The sequence below is a fragment of the Sinocyclocheilus rhinocerous genome, unplaced genomic scaffold (assembly GCF_001515625.1).
Source record: "Sinocyclocheilus rhinocerous isolate Xijiao unplaced genomic scaffold, SAMN03320098_v1.1 scaffold2664, whole genome shotgun sequence".
Taxonomy (NCBI): Eukaryota; Metazoa; Chordata; class Actinopteri; order Cypriniformes; family Cyprinidae; genus Sinocyclocheilus; species Sinocyclocheilus rhinocerous.
This window is the reverse complement of record NW_015635763.1, coordinates 101,729-120,376: the sequence shown is the minus strand read 5'-3', so window position 1 is coordinate 120,376 and position 18,648 is coordinate 101,729. Positions and strand designations below refer to the sequence as shown.

Below are 18,648 nucleotides of genomic sequence, written 5' to 3'. Positions count from 1 at the left end.
AGATAAACAGATCTGTACAAATGATCATGGAAACAAAGATAAAAGAGAATATAAAGGAAAGTAGCTTTCCAAAAGCTTTCTAAAGAGCAGCTGCATGTGTGATTTCTGTGGGTCAGCAGGAGAGTCAGGCAGACACAAGTGGGGGAGGTTAGTGTGTGCACAACTCCTGCTGAATGCAAGTGGATCCTTCTATGTAGGAGTTTGGAGTGTTTTAGGCTGAAGTCACACATCCAAGCCAGTCTGGACTGGAATACACATTCTGAAGCAGACCTGATCGGTCTACAGAACGAAACCACTCAGAAATGTGAGGATCCCATGCCACTGATTTTTCAACAGTATTTATGTTGAATTACTTTAATGAGACATAATTTGAAAGTTATAGGCTGTTTATATTAGGAGTTTAGTTTTTTATGTGGAGATTTTGTTAGATATAGGCCTATAACAAACAGTACCAAAATGTTCCATGTTATTACCAGCTTATTTGGACAATGCTACAGTACATGGATGAGTAAGTCACCCAAAAATAATATAAAAAAATATATAAATTTCATTTTGGATAAAGAAAATGAAGCCCATGTACGCCCAAGATTCATTGCATTGTGAAATTATTTTCTTGGCATTAGTGGTGCTTTTCATTACTGTAATACAATTACAAATTAAAGGAAGTATTCTTTACCATTCGAATATTAGCATTTGTTTGCATTACAATAAGATTATTTGACCTTATTTTTTGTATTTAGTTGAATTTTATTAGTAATAAATAAATAAATACGTTAATATTGTTGTTGTTGCATTAACCATCATTACACTTGTTTCCTTACAATTACACAATAAGATTTTAAGCTTCTCTTGATTTTATGTGTATGTTTCAAAATAGCGTTTTTGTCTCCCGCGTCCAGCGCGCGTGAGCCCAGCCAGCTTCCGTAGATTCTGAGCGCGTGCGTGACGCAGCAGCGTCCAACGGTCAGAAGAATTTTTCACAGGCAAGATGGCGACTTCGGAGCCGGTAAGAGGGAGCGGGCTTCTTTCATTTAGGGCTTCCCAGCGACCAGAAATGGTAAAGCGGCGTCTTTTGTGTTGTCTGCGGGACATGTTTAAACAGTGAGCAGCACTGTTAAAAGCTGGAGGTGTCCTTCATGCGTTCAGTGGGGTTTCGGGGCGGCACTGCTGCTGGTGACTTTAGAGACAGGGAGGGTCCGGACAACGGCAATTCACCAGTCCTCACACCCGTTAACGGGTCACTTCGGATCGGCGGAATGATACCCTGACGCTCTTAGGGTGGATGGTGACGGGTTTTTCTCTCGGCTCGACGTGATGAGATGAGATCTCCAGACATCTGGACACGTGTGTTCGTGGCTAACAGTGATCGGCTAGCGCGCTCAGTCGTGGCTGCTTAATACGCTTCATAATGAATTATTTCAATGAAATGTGACGTTTCAGTGTGCACGACTGCATTACCGTGTAGTCTGACTCCGAAAATAGCACGATAGTCATTGATCGCTGAAATAAGTGAGCATGTGTTCAGAGAAGCTTATACCGTAGCCGACAGTAGAGGGTGTATGACTCCAAATTGAACTGGAAATTAGATTTACTAACTCTATAGTGTGTGATCGGAGTTACACTGAATGAAGAACACGCTGTGATCGAGTTAGTTGTCTTGGTAACAGGCCTGAAGGTCCAGTCAGTCTGTCTGATGTCCAGGGCTTTAGGAGCCAATAGTTTGCTATTGCAACAGCTGTTTCCATTTAGTATCTTTGCTAACTTACTTATCCAGAGATCTCAGATTATCCTAGAGCACCTTTAACATTGAAGCCAGGCGGACAGGTGTACAAAATGTGCTGTAGGTCAGTTTAAGGTGTCTGGGAGGATCAGGACTTTTGCATTGAGGTGATTGTTGGGGTATTTGTGTGGAACGACCCTGAACTTTCTGTAATCAGTTTTCCCACCGTCATGGAAAAGTCTGGGGTTATCTAGGAATTGTAAAATAGTTGTGGAAAATCCTCTGCTCTGTCGCTTTTTGTGAAGTGAAACTTGCTGAAGTTACTGGAAATTAAATTTTTCTCTGTTTTGCATTTATGTAGCGAGCAACTGAAAATGAAGAAGGCCGTGCTGATAGTCCTACGACTGCTGTGACAAGTCCTGAACAGTACATCAAACACCCTTTGCAACACAGGTAAATTCAGTTCTCTTCTTTGTGTAGTTTTATTTGATGTTCCCAATGCAACACATCTGTAACACATGCTGTACTGAGCACAGATAACTTAATTCAGTCCTCCAAGTGCATTAGGGGTCTATGTGGTCCAGTCGTCATGCAGCCATGGAGAGATCTTTACCAATATCTAAAGAGCAGCATTGTGGCCAGTATGATGCAATGTTTATTAAGTGATGGTGAATATGAGGAGCATAAAAAATGAAAAACTGAACTGAAAATTGGAAATTGACCTATTTTCTAGGCAGTATTTATTCAAAATCACTAAAACGAGAGTGCACATTTTGGCCTATGCCTTTCACAGTTTCCACAAAAGTTTTAAACCGCATGAGCACCAAATTAGCTTAGAATGATTTCGGAAGGATCATGTGACTGAAGGAATGGCTGCTGAAAATTCAAGAGATAAATTAATTAAAAATATTAATAATAATTCACAGTATTATTATTTATATTGTATTTTGATTAAATAAGTGTAGCCTTGGTCAGAATAAGAAACCAATCTTGAGGACCCCAAACTTTTAAACAGAAGTGTATATTTCTGTCTGGTTTATCTGTACTTACACTTGCAAGTCACTGTAATTGTAAAGCAGATTGTATTTGGCTTAAATTTTAACTTGGGACATATTAAGAAGATGTGATGTTTACAGATCTAGTAGGGCTGCACGATAAATCGCATGCGATATTTAATGCGCATCTTGTCAGAAAGCCGGTTCTGTAATCAGTGGTAAATCTCCATCACGTGCTTGCTTTCACATTGAGCAGCATTAACTACACGGAGCCGTTTTACCCAAAATAGGATGGATTGGCCATTATTGAGCGCTATAAACACCTTTAATGTCTGTTTCATTCATACTGGATGCCAGAGGGCGCCCTTGCGCAGAAACTCCACATGAGTATCACAGAAGGAAAAGGACTCAGGAAATCCCTATCTGACAAGATGCGCGTTAAATATCGCATGCGATTTATCGTGCAGCCCTAAAATCTAGTCTTGCGTGACATGGTGCGTAGAGAGTTACATTTTAGGTGGCAGTAGTGTTTAGTAGGGTTGGGTATCTTGGCCACTAGCACTATAAACACATGATGTCTGTTACATTCATACTGGACGCCAGAGGGCGCCCTCGCGCAGAAACTCCACATGAGTATCACAGAAGGAAAAGGACTCAGGAAATCCCTAATATGGACAAAGGCATTGTTATCGCTGTAACTGAGTAAACAGAAGATTTTGTATTATTAGAGCTTTCCGACTTGCGTTCATGAATTTTCTCAGTTGGGAAATAATTTTTCACGTGAGGTGCCGGTGATGATGCTTCTTACGTCCGTTTCGGAGAACCAGAGCACAAATATTTCAATCGATCGCTCAAGCATTGGTGGCACCGAAATCTGCGTTCTGATTCAGTTCTAGTACATACCTGTTACATAGGGTTTCGGTACCCAACCCTAGTGTTTAGTGTCTTTCTGAGCTCAAAAGTCATATGAGCGATGCGGTGGCAGTCCGCCAGCATGTTGCAGGAAGTGCTGAGCTCACATGTTGAGCTGTCTCATTCCAGCTCTTTCTGCCTTTTCACTGCCCATGACTTATTCCTGTGATATTTAGATCTGTGGGGACCTTCATTCATTATGAAAGCTGTCTCTCAGTCAACTGAAAGATAGAGTATAGAGTAGCATTCACATTTCAGCTTGTATGGCAGTCATTTTTTTAAATGTTCATTCTGCTTCATTTCATTGTTCACCACAGGTCAGTACAGATAACCCTGCAGTATCAGTGACAGGGTGCATCTGTCAGATCCCCAGCTCTCTCTGCTGCTTTCATCAACCTCTTATTATATGACTGATAACAATAGCAGTTTTTGTTTAGTGGAGCTGCATTGTTTCTCTGCCCTTTTTCTTTTATACTTCTGGATAGAATGAAACATTGTTGAAGGTGAAAATTCTCTTTTGTTCTTTTATGCACTAGATGTTTTTGAAAGAAGTTTCTTATGCTCACCAAGGCATAACATTTAGTTGATCAAAATTAAGTTAAAACGGTAATATTGTGAAATACTATTACTATTTAAAATAATTGTTTTTATTTTAATGTGTTATTGTAATGTATTCTTGTGATGCAAAGCTGAATTTTCAGTATCATTACTCCAATCTTCAGTGTCACATGATCCTTCAGAAATCATTCTAATATGCTGATTTACTGCTCAAGAAACATTTCTTATTATCATCAATGTTGAAAACAGCTGTGCTGCTTAATATATATATATATATACAGTATATATATATTTTTTTTTTTTGGAAGCTGAGACTATTTTCAGGATTCTTTAGTGAATAGAAAGCTCAAAAGAACAGCATTTATTTGAAATAGGAATATTTTGTAACATTATAAATGTCTTTACTGTCACTTTTGATACATTTAACATGTCTTTGCTAAATAAAATGAATCATTGTTTGCATTTTTTTTTAAATCCTTTTTTTCCTATTACAAATATCAGTAGTTATCACTAGAACAATTAGATTGAAAAGTTTAATTGAAAAACAAACATGAATTTGAGAATGATTGGTATTAGCTTTAGTGACAACTCCATGAGTTTGTGTCAAAACTAATGATCATATTCTCGAACATGATTCAAGATGAACTAGAGAACTTGAGTTTCGGTATCATCATTTCAGCCGCTTACCATCTGTTCAGAGAATCACATGATCAGTGTATACTATACTATATAATAAATAATACTGTAACCTGTAATATTTCACATTTTTGTAGAGCAGCCATGGTTTTCCATTGGTTAGCAGGACAGTACGAGTCATCTCTGCATGAATATTATATGAATGACCCAAAGAGACCTGTGCTCACTGTGCTTATTTACGTCCCTGCAGATGGGCTCTCTGGTATTTCAAAAATGACAAGAGCAAAAGTTGGACAGAAAATCTGCGTCTCATCTCCAAGTTTGACACAGTGGAAGATTTCTGGGCGTAAGTGTTTTTCCCTTCTCATATATTGAAGTCACATTATCATCCCTTTTTTTTTTTATCTTATAACAAAGCTTGAAAATTTGAATGGCAAATTATGATGGATTTGACTTGACTCCTCAGATTATACAATCACATACAGCAGCCCAGTAAACTTGGATTTGGCTGTGACTACTGTTTATTTAAGGTAAGATCAGGAAGTGTGTGTGTATATGGCCAAACTGAAATCTGTGGTTGATTATTAACAAAACATTTTATTGCAAAGCAGGTGCATTTTTGAGTTTCTGTGGGCATCACTCTGGCCACGTGTGATTTTAATTATCTGCATGCTGATAAAAAGATGAATGTTAGCAATTTGCAAAAATGACAAAACGCTGATCTCCAGATTATTTTGTATGTCTCAGGATGGTATTAAACCCATGTGGGAGGATGACAGGAATAAACTCGGTGGAAGGTGGTTAATGACCCTCAGCAAACAGCAAAGACACAATGACCTTGACCGCTACTGGATGGAGACAGTAAGACTTATGCTTTTTTTTGCTCACGTTTTCACATGGATTAGTGGACAGCTCGGTGTGCATATTGACTGTCTGTGTTGTTTGCAGCTGTTGTGTTTAATCGGAGAGTCCTTTGATGAAGCCAGTGAAGACGTGTGTGGAGCTGTGGTCAATGTCAGGCCAAAGGGGGATAAAATATCCATCTGGACGGGCAACTGCCAAAACAGGGACGCTATCATGACGATAGGGTATGTTGCTTACTTTGTACAGTCTACACATAGATGCAACACATTAAGGAATTTAAAGCACAAATAAGAACAGATCAGATGTTTCCACTTGGTCTAACATTGGAAAGACACTACCGGAGTGTGATATTCCAACCTGAAATGTTTGTTTGATGTAAATATGCTGATATCTAGCTGTTTCTGTACCGAAGCCTTCATTGTGACAGTGAAATCTGTTGTTCTTTCCCTGTAGGCAACAATACAAAGAGCGTTTGAGTATCCCAATCAAAACCCTCATTGGATACCAGTCACATGACGACACCTCTAGCAAAAGTGGCTCTACAACAAAGAACATGTATTCAGTTTGAAGAAAACTCATTTCAACTCATTGTAGGTTTATAAAATTTCAAATTCGCATCACATTAATACTTTTGAGTTGTCAGCTACTATAGTGTCCTTCCTTTTTAAGAAAAGAAAAAAACGTCAAATATGTAAATGTAGTGCTCTCCAGCCTGAAATGATCAGCACCGTTACCGTGTGGATCAGGGGACGTCTGCTTGTTTAGACCTGAGAGAGGACCGCATCAGCTAAAGCTATACGAGTTGAGCTAGATGTTACTGATATCATTTTAGTCATTCAAAGGACTAATCGAGACTTACCTAGCTGAAGAGGTTCTAAGGCTTAGATAAGAGACATAGCGTTCTTTGCTTTAACCTTTCTTTCTCTCACGCGTCACGCCATGAAGTGTTTCTCACCGTCAGACGAACAAATAAACCCACACGGATGTTTTAAGGGCCCAAACTGTTTTAACATGCTTTGGTTGGAGGTGTTTGGCATGAGAAGTGATTGCAGAGGCGCCTGCAGACTGACTGATCTTAAAGGTTTGTAAAGGATTACTTTTGCTCGCGCTCCAAGTTTGGAATTTGGAGGAGTGGTCATTTATTGTTTCAGCTATGCTGGAATTGTGGCATCTTGCTTGTAGACCTATCTAAGATTTGCGTTTCTCCCCTATCATCTATTGATGATATATGCATTGCAGTTGCAACTATGTAGTGAGAGGAACACCATGAAAATCAAGCTCCTGTTTTCTTTCGGTTACTTTTTGAGGTTCTTAGCAATGTACTGCTTGCTGTTTTTTTTTCTTTCAACTATTTTTTTTTTTACAGTGTATTCAGTGAATGCCTGGACATACATGCTTTTTAGGTTTGCTACCACTTTTCCCCTCATTGATACTGTAGACATTTTCTAGTTTGCCCCAATCTTTGGATCAGTGAAAGAAGAGAGGATATTCATTGTGAATTTATTTTGCTCATGTATCTTTATTATCTGTAATTCCAGGATGTATATTACCTTCTTTCAAAGTAAAGGTTATGTGCTTTGCATTAACATTTGAATTTTTTCCCCGTTTCTTTATTCTCTTGAGTTCAAACCTACCTGAAAGTTAAAGAATTGTGTTATGTTTTGTCATCAGCACAAACTAATTTCCCAGTGTATTTTTGAACGGGATCTAGAAGCGGCACCACTTAAGATCAACTAATAAGAGTTTTGCAGGTATCATGTGTTTTTGTAGGCCAAACTAGAAGTTACACTCTTAAAAATAAAGGTGCTTCACTATGCCATAGAAGAACCTTTTTTGTCTAAATGGTTCCATAAAGAACCTTCACAAAATGTTCTTTGTGGAGAAAGAAGGTTCTTCAGATTATAAAAAGATAAGAAAGAGATGGTTCTTTTAAGAACCTTTGACTGTATGGTTCTTTGTGGAACCAAAAATGGTTCTTCTATGGCATCGCTGTGAAGAACCTTTTAAGCACCTTTATTTTTAAGAGTGTAGCATCACCCCGGTTTTCCATTGGCTTTTGGATTGTTGCAGAAAATAAGCTCCGAGACCAATAAAACATTTCCCTTATCAAGATAATCTTCACAAATGAGCACAGCTTTTATAAATTAAATGCAGTCGCCAGGAATAAACAGCTAAAGTTATGCCATAAAGAAACTACATCATGGGTTGCAAAGCTTCAACGTCACCATCACTAAGCTTTAGACAACTCTTCCAGTCTAGTTTGCAAGAGCACCATTATAAACACAACAAAACTGTAAAAGCGGACTAGTGAGTAGATGAGTTTTCCTGTTTGGTGTGAAGATGTTTAATGTCCCTGAAAACCTCTTTTGTCCCATTTATCTACTTGTTAGCAACTGCCTTCAAGATGCTTAAAAGCTTAAAAATCACTAGTTGGCTATTGCTGATGCATTTTATGTCATAGAATAAAAAGTGTAAATATCTTGAGCTTGTGTTTGCCACACACCTTAGATTTTGGGGAAACAGAACCTTGAGTGCAAAAATGCTAACTGGTTTCCAGGTTTTAGGACTAATTTCTGCACTCCTTTCAACGCTGTTCTTTAGCACAGGTCCAGAGTCCTCAGCTGCATCAGTGTCTTTGTCTTATAGCAGAAGTACATAACCTTTCCAAACAAAGTCACTCCTCCACTCTGAAAGTTCAAAAGTTTGAACAAGCTGTCTTGTATCTCCCCTCCCTGTTCTGGAAGTTTCTAAATCATGCAGTATTTGAGATTGTATAGTTACATAGTAGACTATCTGTGAAAACAGTTTCGAGTCTTCATGGCCAATACATATGACTACATTGTTTAAAGGGGTCATATGATGTTGCTAAAAAGAACATTATTTTGTGTGTTTGGTGTAATGAAATGTGTTTATGCAGTTTAAGGTAAAAAAAAAAAAAACATTATTTTCCACATACTGTACATTATTGTTTCTCCTCTATACCCCGCCTTTCTGAAACGCGTCGATTTTTACAAAGCTCATCGGTCTGAAAAGCGATGTGTGCTGTGATTGGCCAGCTATCCAGTGCATTGTGATTGGCCGAATACCTCCAGCGTGTGACTGAAATGTTATGCCCCTACCATACTGTGATGCCCTGTCTGGCCCGGATTTGAGACTTTAGTCTTTGCAACTTTACAGATCTTCTTTATGCACCAAGAGCTTGTAACACTTCAAAGAGAAAGGAAAAATTGAAATCGCATCATATGACCCCTTTAATAATAAAAATGGCAGGAAGAAAACTTTAGATGATTACCCTATTTAACCTGAAAGTGTCAAAAAAAAAAAAAGTTGCAGTTTCACCCGCTCAATCGAATTACTGCATGCAATAATGATTTTCTTAGTTAAACACAATGTGTGTGTCAGAATTACACAGAACAGGTGTTTCAAGTGCTTGTGCTTCCTTTGAATTACTGTACAGCACTCTTGACTTTTATATGCCAGTGTGTGTGTGGTAATGGTAACATCCTGCTGGCCATTAGGTTGTGAAACCATTCACATTCCAAGGAACTTTTCTATTAGGCATTTGGCAACAGGAGGTACATGTCTACATTATTTTAAGTAGCATTTCAAAAAACAAGACTGAATTTCAGCAGTCAAATTGATTCATACATTCAAACTAATGCTGTAAAGTCTCATAGTAATGCCAACAATTAAGCGAGATACGAGTTGTACCTGTAGAACTACAAAACATCAACAAACTCATACAGAGGCAAAAATGTAGCCCTTTGTTGCTTGCTTTGACACCGCAAATAGTTTTTGCATTGTAATTCTCTGTGTTAGTAAAAAATATCAGGAGTTAAACTTGATTAAATCTGACCCTTTCTAATATATGGAAGGTCGTTTCAGGTAAATTGGACCACTTATCCATAGCCATTCACCTAAATTCACCCTATATCTAGAGTCTTGAAGTTCAGACACAATAAGGGATAATGGAAAATAATTTAATTTGAGATAGACCTGTGACTATGAATGGATTATTCTTATCTTTTTCTACATAGACCTTAGAACACTTTCATTTCTGACATTTACACATTTCCCGCAAGCAGTTGATTTCCACATTATCAAGGGATTGAGTGATTAGATTAAAAGTGTGAGGTAAACACTGAACAATCATTTAAACAGCATGCACCGACCAAGTTACTGTTGCTCACAGGAAATCTAGATACGAGGTCAAATATTGCATTTGCAAGGTATTTTCCTATAGTATTTTTAAAGTAAAGATGATTAGAAAGAAACTGAGAAATTCAAAGTGACTGTTGCTCCACTCTGAGAAAAAAATCAGAGTATCCTGCTCTAATGTAAATTCAGTGCTTGCTATCTCAAGGAGTATTTACATTATATTACAACTTCAAAAGTATGTGCAAACCCTTTACAAGTCTTCAAAAGTCCCCTGAGTAGACCTGCTGCTTGAATGAGGTTATATTTAAAATGGTTTATAAGATCTATAACGTGAAAAAAAAAAACTGAAGGATTTTTAACATTAAGACAAAATGAGAGGTTTCTCTTCTTCTTTCTTGGCTAAAAGCACTGAAAGCATTGATGAGGAGAAAAAGTAGAATTCCACAGTGTAGCTGAGTTCATAGAGCTCCAGATTGACACACAGAAACCATTCAAAGACAGCAGAGATGTGCTTGAAGAAGTAATCCTCCTGGATGAAGAAGATGCCATCTGATGAAAGAAGAGTTATGGAGGAAAAACAAATGCGATAACTAGCTATAAGGGACAGTTCTTCAATGACTCACCCTCATGTAGCTCCACACCTGCCTGTGGAACACAAAAGAAGATATTTTGAAGAATGTTGGTAACAATAACAGGTAGGGACAAAAAATACAATGGGAGCCGAAACTGCTTGTCAACATTCTCCAAAAAATCGTATTTTGTGTTTCACAGAAGAAAGAAATGCATACAGGTTTGGGTAGACATGAGGGTGAGTAATATAAATGACAGAATTGAGTATGAGAATGACAGAATTGATATGAGTCATAGAAATGACATTTTTAAACATGACAAGCTTTAAACAATATACAATCTCCCTGGAAAGTTTTTTCATCAGAGAAACCTGAATACGATTTGTTTTGTTTTTGAGCAGCAAATCAGCATATTAGACTGATTTCTGAAGGATCATGTGACACTGAAATAATGAAGCATCGCTGGAATAAATTAAATTATATTAATGTATAAGATATATTAAAACAGAAGACTTATTTTAAATTGTAATGATTTTTAACTAATAGTTTTTACTGTATTTGTAAGACTTAGTGAACATACGCGACTTCTTATTAAAACATCAATCCCACATATGTGAATGGTAGTGTACTTTTTTGAGCCTTTTAAACCTATTTTTACATAATGTTTTCCTAAATGAGTCTGCTTTATTTCTATAAAATAATATTACTTTACTTCTATAAAATTGTTAGGGCCTGTGTATATCTAAAGACACCTGCAACTACAACCGCTCTTCCTTTTCACCTGTATGTCATGCTGACCTTAGGATTTTTGTAAGCATAGACATACTGAGCCATAATTAATAAAAATACGCAAAATATTTTGAGCATAAAAGGATACAGAGGATGGTGGCAGTAATCTGGATAAATGAGGAGACGATGCGTAGAGGGTAGAGAACCCGTTCACATCCAGTCAGCATACATTTACTAGTGAGGGAGGTCAGGATGGTCATGTACAGACACACAAACACAAAGCTCACAGCAGCACCCAGGTAATGGAGCAACACCAGCTCTGCTGGCTGCAAGAAAACACAGGAAACTATGTCTATTCATATCTATTTGGTCATTTCACTACACACTCTGAAAAAAAAGGTGTTTCACATTGATGCCATTTAAGAACCATTGTGGGTTTCTCAAAGTACCTTTAAGTGAACAGTTCTTAAAAGAACCATTTTTTTTAATTAATGTGAAAAACATTTGAAAAATGTAACAAACTGTAAAGAACCTTTTGTGTTATGGAAAGTTTCCAAGAATGTTAAAGGTACTTTAGATGTCAATACAGTAAGTAAAGAGAATGTTTCAGTTAATTCTGTTTTAAACAAGGATATGTAATTACTATGGAATTACAAGTTTGTGATGTGGTTGTATAGTAAAAACGTAATTAAATATATTGGGGGGAAAAAACAGGTTAAGGTTAAATTAACAGGTTAAAACAGTCTATCAACCATGCAAAGAGTTTGTTTTGTGACTCCACCTATGATTGACTTCACATGAATGTTGTCATACAACCTGTTATCTTATATACATGGTTAAGGACCTTTATTTTTGTCAGTTTTTTCAGAGTGAGGCCACTGAAAGTAAGGATAGTGTTAGACTCTTTTGTTAAGGCCATGTCACCTGAGAATCCCTTTATTAAATGAATGGTTCACCCAAATATGAAAATTAGCTAAACATTTTCTTACCCTTAGGCCACTTAAGATATAGATCAGTTTGATTTCAAGAAATTTAGCACCACTTGTTCAGCATTGGATCCTCTGCAGTGAATGGGTGCCGTCAGAATGCGACTCCAAGCAGCTGATGAAAACACCACAATAATCAATAATCCAGTCAATTAACATTCTGTGAAGTGAAGTGTGTGTTTGTAATAAACCCATTATTAAGGTGTTTTAACTTTAAACTGTGACTTCTGGCCAAAATAAGTGTCCATAATCCATTATAATGCCTCCTCATTCCCTGTTGTCCTCTCACATCAAAATCCACCAAAATAATTGTTTACAACTGTTTTCACTTTGTAAACGGTGCTTGATCTGTGCATATTTCTCTACAGATTCACATGAGACAACTTTTTCACTGGAGAAAGCAATATTATGGATAAAGGATTCTAGTATTTTAGAAACAATGTTTTGAAGTCGATGGATTTGTTTCTTACAAACATGCAGCTTTTTGATTCACAAGATGTTAATTGATGGACTGGAGTCATGTGGATTACTTGAGGATTACTGTGACGTTTTTATCAGCTGTTTGGACTCTCATTCTGACGGCACTCATTCACTGCTGAGGATTAAGTGTTGTAATTCTAAATTTCTCCAAATCTGTTCTGATGAAGAAACAAACTCATCTACATTTTGAATGGTCTGGGGGTGAGTAAAAATTCTGCAAATTTTCATTTTTGGGTGAACTATTCCTTTAAGAATTTTTGTAGTGATTTGTCAGCGCTTATACAAAAAAAAGAAGTAAAATTACTCAAGGGTATTCTACTGTACTTACATTGCAGTTCCCTGCCATGAAAGCACCCACAGACACCACACAGCCTAAAATCATTGCAATTTTACTGAGTAGAGAATGAACACTGTTCCTGTCCAGGATGTGTGCATGATGGAAAACGCAAAAAATCAGAACTGTGCGGACAAAGAGAAGATGTATTACACAGATTGTCTCTCTTTAAACCACAATACAATTCACTGCCATGAGTGATAAAAATTTAATTTAATTGAATGCATTTGTCAAGACAGATGTGAAACATAATCTGAAAACCCACACAAAAATGAACCAGCATTGATCGTTGCTGTGAAAAGAGAGTTTTCTGGAAAGTTTGTTCCACTTGTGCTGCAAAATAACAGAAAATGCCCGTCATTCTTTTGGATTATGAAATGGAAAATAATAGGTGTTTTAGAGGTTAATGTGTTTTACAGACCTTATGGTGGGAACATTATCCAGGGTGCAGCAATTCCCTGTTTCATTTGGGTGACATGAATTTCTGTATTCCCTGTTACATTAAAAAAAAATGTTATAATGAAACATGCATAACAGAATGATAAGTTTAAATACTGCTGGTTGAACTCTTCACTTTACCAGTTATTAAGTGAGCAGACATGGTTGAAACTTAATGCAAGTCCGTATCTGTAAAGACAAGAGAACTCTTTACAACACAAGTCATTTAGAGTCACTTTGATTTGTTTACAGAGGCATATATTACACTGTTCGGCATCATATTTGCTGAATGAAATCCAATATTGGTTTCTTACTAATTTTGTTGTTCTAATTCCAAATGCCTGTTTTGCTGAATCTGTGTGATTCAGATCATTTTTGCTTTTGACAACCATTTGTAAGGTGAAGAAAGTTTGTGTTAACCCTAAATCACCAGAAAAACTGCCACAAAGACATGATTCCTGTCTTCCTTTGAGCCAGCTTACTAACTATTTGTTCCATTCACAGCCTACACTGTAAAAAAAAAAATCTGTGACATTTACGGTAAAATACCGGCAGCTGTGGTTGCCAGAACTTCACCGTAAAAAATATGGTAGCAACATTTTAGGTTTAACCTGTTTGCACGTTTTCTCTTGTACATTCCTGCTCATCTTAATATTTATTAAGTCTACAGTATACTGTCCTGCGCATTTTATTTTATTCTTATTTTTTTAATCTTTTTTCCATACCTATATTTATATATAATTTTCTTGTGTTTGTATTCCTTAATAACTGCACTGTCCATGGAGCGGACCTGACTTACATTTCACTGCTGGTCATATATTCTCTATATAACCATGTATGTGACAAATAAAAATCTTGACTCTTGAATCTTGAATATTGAATATTGAAGTGTTAATATCTGTTTTGAACCATTCCAAAACTGGTGGTGATGAGAAAGTCACATGATGAACCAAAGCTCATCACAAACAGCTTTTCTGCGAGCTGAGGAGGACAATACTTATATATAGAAGGTGCACAGTGTCATTCACACTAACACTAAACCCCATCATGGTGACACACATGATACTGAAATAATGCAATAAACATTAATTTAACAACATTAGATGTAAGATTAAACCCTAGGGTACACAACTGATAAGAAAAACTAAGAGACATGTTATTTCAACAAAAAAACATCAAATATGATGCGTCATGCAGGGAATTCTGGGAGTGTCAATTTACGGTTTTTCACTGTAAATTATACAATGACTTTTACTTTTTCACTTCCAAAAACGTAATTTTAACAGTATTTTACTGTAAAATTACATTAAATGTAATTACATTTATTCACCGAATATAGTATGGAAACTTACTGTTAACCAGTTAACAGGTTTTTACTGTAGCATTTTTACAGTCTTTTACTGTTAAAATCACAATCGTTTTTTACAGTGTATTTATGTACTGCATAAATGATTCTGGAGAATCTGACATTATTTTATGCCACTCCTTGCAGATTGTAAGTTAAATGATACATTTTGAATACTTCTTTTTGTAATTAAAACTTTTGAAAATTTTGTAATTTAAACATTTGATTGCTTTTGTTATTTTGATAGTGCATTATGTAATGTTTTATTTATATTTTTAACTCGGCACAATCAAATTATAGGCCTTTTTATTTGCAAATCTTTTTTTTTTTTCAAGTTGCAGAAAGAAAAGAAAAATAGTACTAAAATTAGACCCAAAATACTGTGCTTTACTAATTCTATTCAGTGTTCTTGCTCTAGTAGAGATGCATAAGGATTGTTTAATTAGTAACCTGGAACCTCTTTATACAGCATGTCTCAGAAATTGACGAGCATTTAACAATGTATGTGATAATTTGTCTTAGATCAGACTCCCCTTCCAGAGAGCAGAAAAGACCAGTCTTGACTTGTCATTGAGTTTTTCTGATCCTGACTTTGGTTACTGAGTTTAACGTATAATGTGCCTTGACGGTTATGACATCAGCACTGAAATTACTTGCCTCTTGTTGTTGCTTTGTTGTTAAACTTGTTATGCAACAATCATTTACACGTCGGCACCAATGTCATAGTGTAGATATTAATGAATTATGACTGAAACATAAATTACGATTAAATCTATGCCTATCTATCTTTCTATCAATCAATCAATGAATCAATCTATCTATCTATCTAGCTAGTATTCTCATCAACAGTGAAGAGATATAAGAAATAATAATAGTAATGCAAAAATTTGATCAGTAATAAAAGACTGTAACAAAAACCTCTTTCTGAGTATTAATTGACAATACATTTGCAATAGGCTATGTCATTTAAATTGAGAGAAATGGCAAAAAACCTTGTGAACTCACACTGTCCAACACCCGATGAATGACACGGCACACAGAACAATTGGTAAGATAACCCAAACAGCCATGTTTCTTGGAGAAAGTTGGTTCAAGAATAAAATAAAGTGCTGATAATCTCAGAAGTGATCCTTCCACGGAGGTCTTGAAAAGCTGACTGACATATTAGCCCCTCAGAAACACGTAAACGCGTCCTTTAGCATCTTTCACTTTTCTGCTGGCCTTACCGGTTTACTGTCTCTTCTACCAGATGAGCTACATTCTTACTTAAATACGCAAAGGAAGCTTTGAGACATGCCACCACATCCAGCCACTCCTCCTTCTTTAAGAGAAGAGAATATAACAGTCACAAGGCAACTGTAGTTGAGTCCACTCAGCCTTGACCCAGTGTTTACTTATGGTCTTACTCATAGTTGTCCTGAGAGCATGTTATTTAAAAGCAGTGGTTCCCAAACATTTCAGGTCAAGTTCCACCTTCAATCAAATCAGAACATCTAAGTGTCACCTAGTCACAACAAGGTTCCCTCGAAATTTTTAAGCATTAGGCAAATTTACTCTCTTTGAATGCAGTAGGACTGTGAAAAACAGACACATATTACAATATTTTGCTTGATATCAATAAATAAATCATAGGCCTACTGCTGTAAAAGCCTTTTCAGTCCTTTGTGTGGAAGGACCCAAGAGTAACATCATGCCTACTTTAAAATAACATTTAGAAAGGCTTGTAATATAATTCAAAAGGTTAATATGCATCATGAATTATATAAGTAGGGCCTACATATAAATGCAGTCTTTTAGTTCAATGCTTTAATATCGAATTTTAGAATCTTAATTTGATTGCATCTCAGTCCAAATAAAGACATAAGGTTGACAACCCACATCCTGCATACATTATTAGTCACAAAAAAATTTATGAACACAACGGGAAATGTAAGGCTGTCATGTGAGAGACTGACAGGCTGACCATTCATTACATTGTTTTTTCCATACATGAAGGTGAATGCTGCATTCTGTCTTATATCTAACATCTTCTGTGTTATGCAAAAGAGAAGGTAAACATAGTTTAATTAGTCATGGATGCATAGGCGGAGGGTAAACCAACTCCAGGGTAAGGCTAAAAGCAGCCAAATGTATTAAACATCATAAACCCGTCTTTTTAGGCAAGAACCAGACATGGGTGTCATGTAGGCTAAAAAAATGTTTAATGGGACTGAATTTGTATTTAACGTGATTACAATTTAATAAAAACATTAGAAATTGATAAGTATATAACGTTTCCTTTCCACGGTTATTCAAACAGCGACTAAATTATATATAGAAAGTGACATTATCACTAATATTGATCTATCGGAGTTTAAGCACTCTAAAAAAAACTATCCTTATAATCACTGAAGCTGTATACACTGTTAAATTAATCTCTTACTTAGATTGTAGGTACATCTGCGCTTTGTTGTTTATAATGAGAGAATTCGCAAGAGTCCGGAATTCAGTCAGCAAACGAGCGCGCACTCAACAAAACTGATGAGGTTGAACGATGACTCATCTGAACGCTTCTGATTGGCCATTGCATTCCTAAGCTCAACAGATGTGTGTGTGGTTGGTTAAAATGCGCAACAGTGTAAAAACGCCTTAAATGAAATATGGGGCAACATGAGCAGATCTTACTTTAATGCCCCAATCGACACTGTCTATTCATATTAACTTTGTTAGCAACAGACCTAATATATTTAATTTGTTTGTGCAGGGGCATTTTTGTCCAATTTAGTGGCATTTTTGCCCCAAGTCCCCATGGCTAAGCCTTCCCCAGCCTTACACATGCTCCGCCTATGCATGGATGTGAGTACATTTTCATTTTGGGCTAATTGTTATTTTGTCATTTTCATTTTGAGGTAACATTTCTGAAACTATGCCTTTAAGAAGGGGAGCGCTAGAAAGCGTTAGGGGCCGTTCACATATCACGTCTTTTGCGTGCTCAAGTTCATTATTTCAAATGTAGACGCGCGGCAGGCGCGCTCATAATGGAAGCGACGCGGTCGCGACGCGCTCATTTTTTCCAGGCGTGTCTGCGCCGCATCGAGATTAAAAAACATTTAAACTTTTCAGAATGCCGCAAGCGCACCGCGGGTCATGTTACAAGAACCAACCAATCAGCTTCATCCTTTCCCGTAACAACATTGAAAGCTCAGCCAAGATGAAGGAACAGCTGATCATAGCTGTACAGGGATAGCCATTTTTAAATAAATTTAGTAGCAGAGCTACTGCAAGCGATTTTTAGTGCTGCAAATCCATTTATCCTTTGCTGAAACTTCCGCGTCTTCATGGAGAGCGCAGGTCATGGTTGCTTAGCAACGGCAGACGCCTCCGGAGGGCAAGCGCCCGAACGCTTTGGAAAAAAGCCGAAAGCGGCGCGCCTAGCGTTTTCCACGCGTTTTTAGGCGCGACATGTGAACGGCCCCACTTGCGCCTCTTTTTATATTGACATGTCAGGTGCAATGCAGTTGTTTTGTCGTGATTCACTCTTATTTCATATGTATCTCGCCACATGTTTTTATAAGCACTATATATATTTTTAATAACACAATATTCATTTAACATACACACAGTCGTATTTTTCAGCAGGAGAATTATTGTCCGCTTTGGGGTCCTAAATTTCAAAACAATCGAAATGGCGGCGTCTGTAAGATGGAGTCTACTGCGCTTTATACGGTCACATCATTTGAGGTTGGAAATGACATACTTCATCTTTTACAGTATTCAAATCGAAGATGTGTATTGTTGCATAATATAATGTCAAATGATGATTGTGCTGGTTTACCACAGTAACCGTAGTTTCCACCAAAATACTACAGTAACACGATTACTTTAGTATTAACTTTATCTGTCATAAAAGTATGTATGTACGTGTGTGTGTGTGTGTGTGTGTGT

At 36.9% G+C, this 18,648-nt stretch overlaps 3 protein-coding genes across 5 annotated transcripts in view; 2 read left to right on the top strand and 1 right to left on the bottom strand.

Annotated features, from left to right (window-relative positions):
• Positions 1-914: 914 nt before the first annotated feature.
• Positions 915-7,279, top strand: LOC107747456 (eukaryotic translation initiation factor 4E-like). Of its 2 annotated transcripts, none has more exons than XM_016561964.1 (7): positions 915-1,006; positions 2,082-2,173; positions 5,072-5,167; positions 5,288-5,351; positions 5,569-5,682; positions 5,770-5,909; positions 6,139-7,279. In XM_016561964.1, the coding sequence occupies exons 1-7, from the start codon at positions 989-991 to the stop codon at positions 6,251-6,253; spliced, it is 639 nt and encodes a 212-aa protein (XP_016417450.1). In that variant the 5' UTR covers positions 915-988; the 3' UTR covers positions 6,254-7,279. The 2 variants fall into 2 exon arrangements, with proteins under 2 accessions (XP_016417450.1, XP_016417449.1); XM_016561963.1 differs by having other exon boundaries at positions 965-1,057.
• A 2,372-nt stretch (positions 7,280-9,651) lies between these two features.
• LOC107747455 (transmembrane protein 150A-like) lies at positions 9,652-15,946 on the bottom strand. 2 transcript variants are annotated; one of them, XM_016561961.1, is made up of 7 exons: positions 15,730-15,946; positions 13,521-13,568; positions 13,363-13,434; positions 13,207-13,274; positions 12,936-13,066; positions 11,290-11,467; positions 9,652-10,392 (listed from the first exon to the last, which is right to left on the bottom strand). In XM_016561961.1, exons 1-7 carry the CDS (start codon positions 15,792-15,794, stop codon positions 10,205-10,207), a joined length of 750 nt encoding a protein of 249 aa, XP_016417447.1. In that variant the 5' UTR covers positions 15,795-15,946; the 3' UTR covers positions 9,652-10,204. The 2 variants fall into 2 exon arrangements, with proteins under 2 accessions (XP_016417447.1, XP_016417446.1); XM_016561960.1 differs by lacking the exon at positions 15,730-15,946 and having other exon boundaries at positions 13,521-13,865.
• Positions 15,947-18,249: 2,303 nt separating this feature from the next.
• LOC107747453 (NFU1 iron-sulfur cluster scaffold homolog, mitochondrial-like) overlaps positions 18,250-18,648 on the top strand; it is a 5,660-nt gene continuing 5,261 nt past the window's right edge. The window contains exon 1 of the mRNA XM_016561957.1: positions 18,250-18,444. Within this exon, the coding sequence (XP_016417443.1) occupies positions 18,389-18,444 (56 nt within the window). The 5' untranslated portion in view covers positions 18,250-18,388. The remainder of the gene's footprint in view (positions 18,445-18,648) is intronic.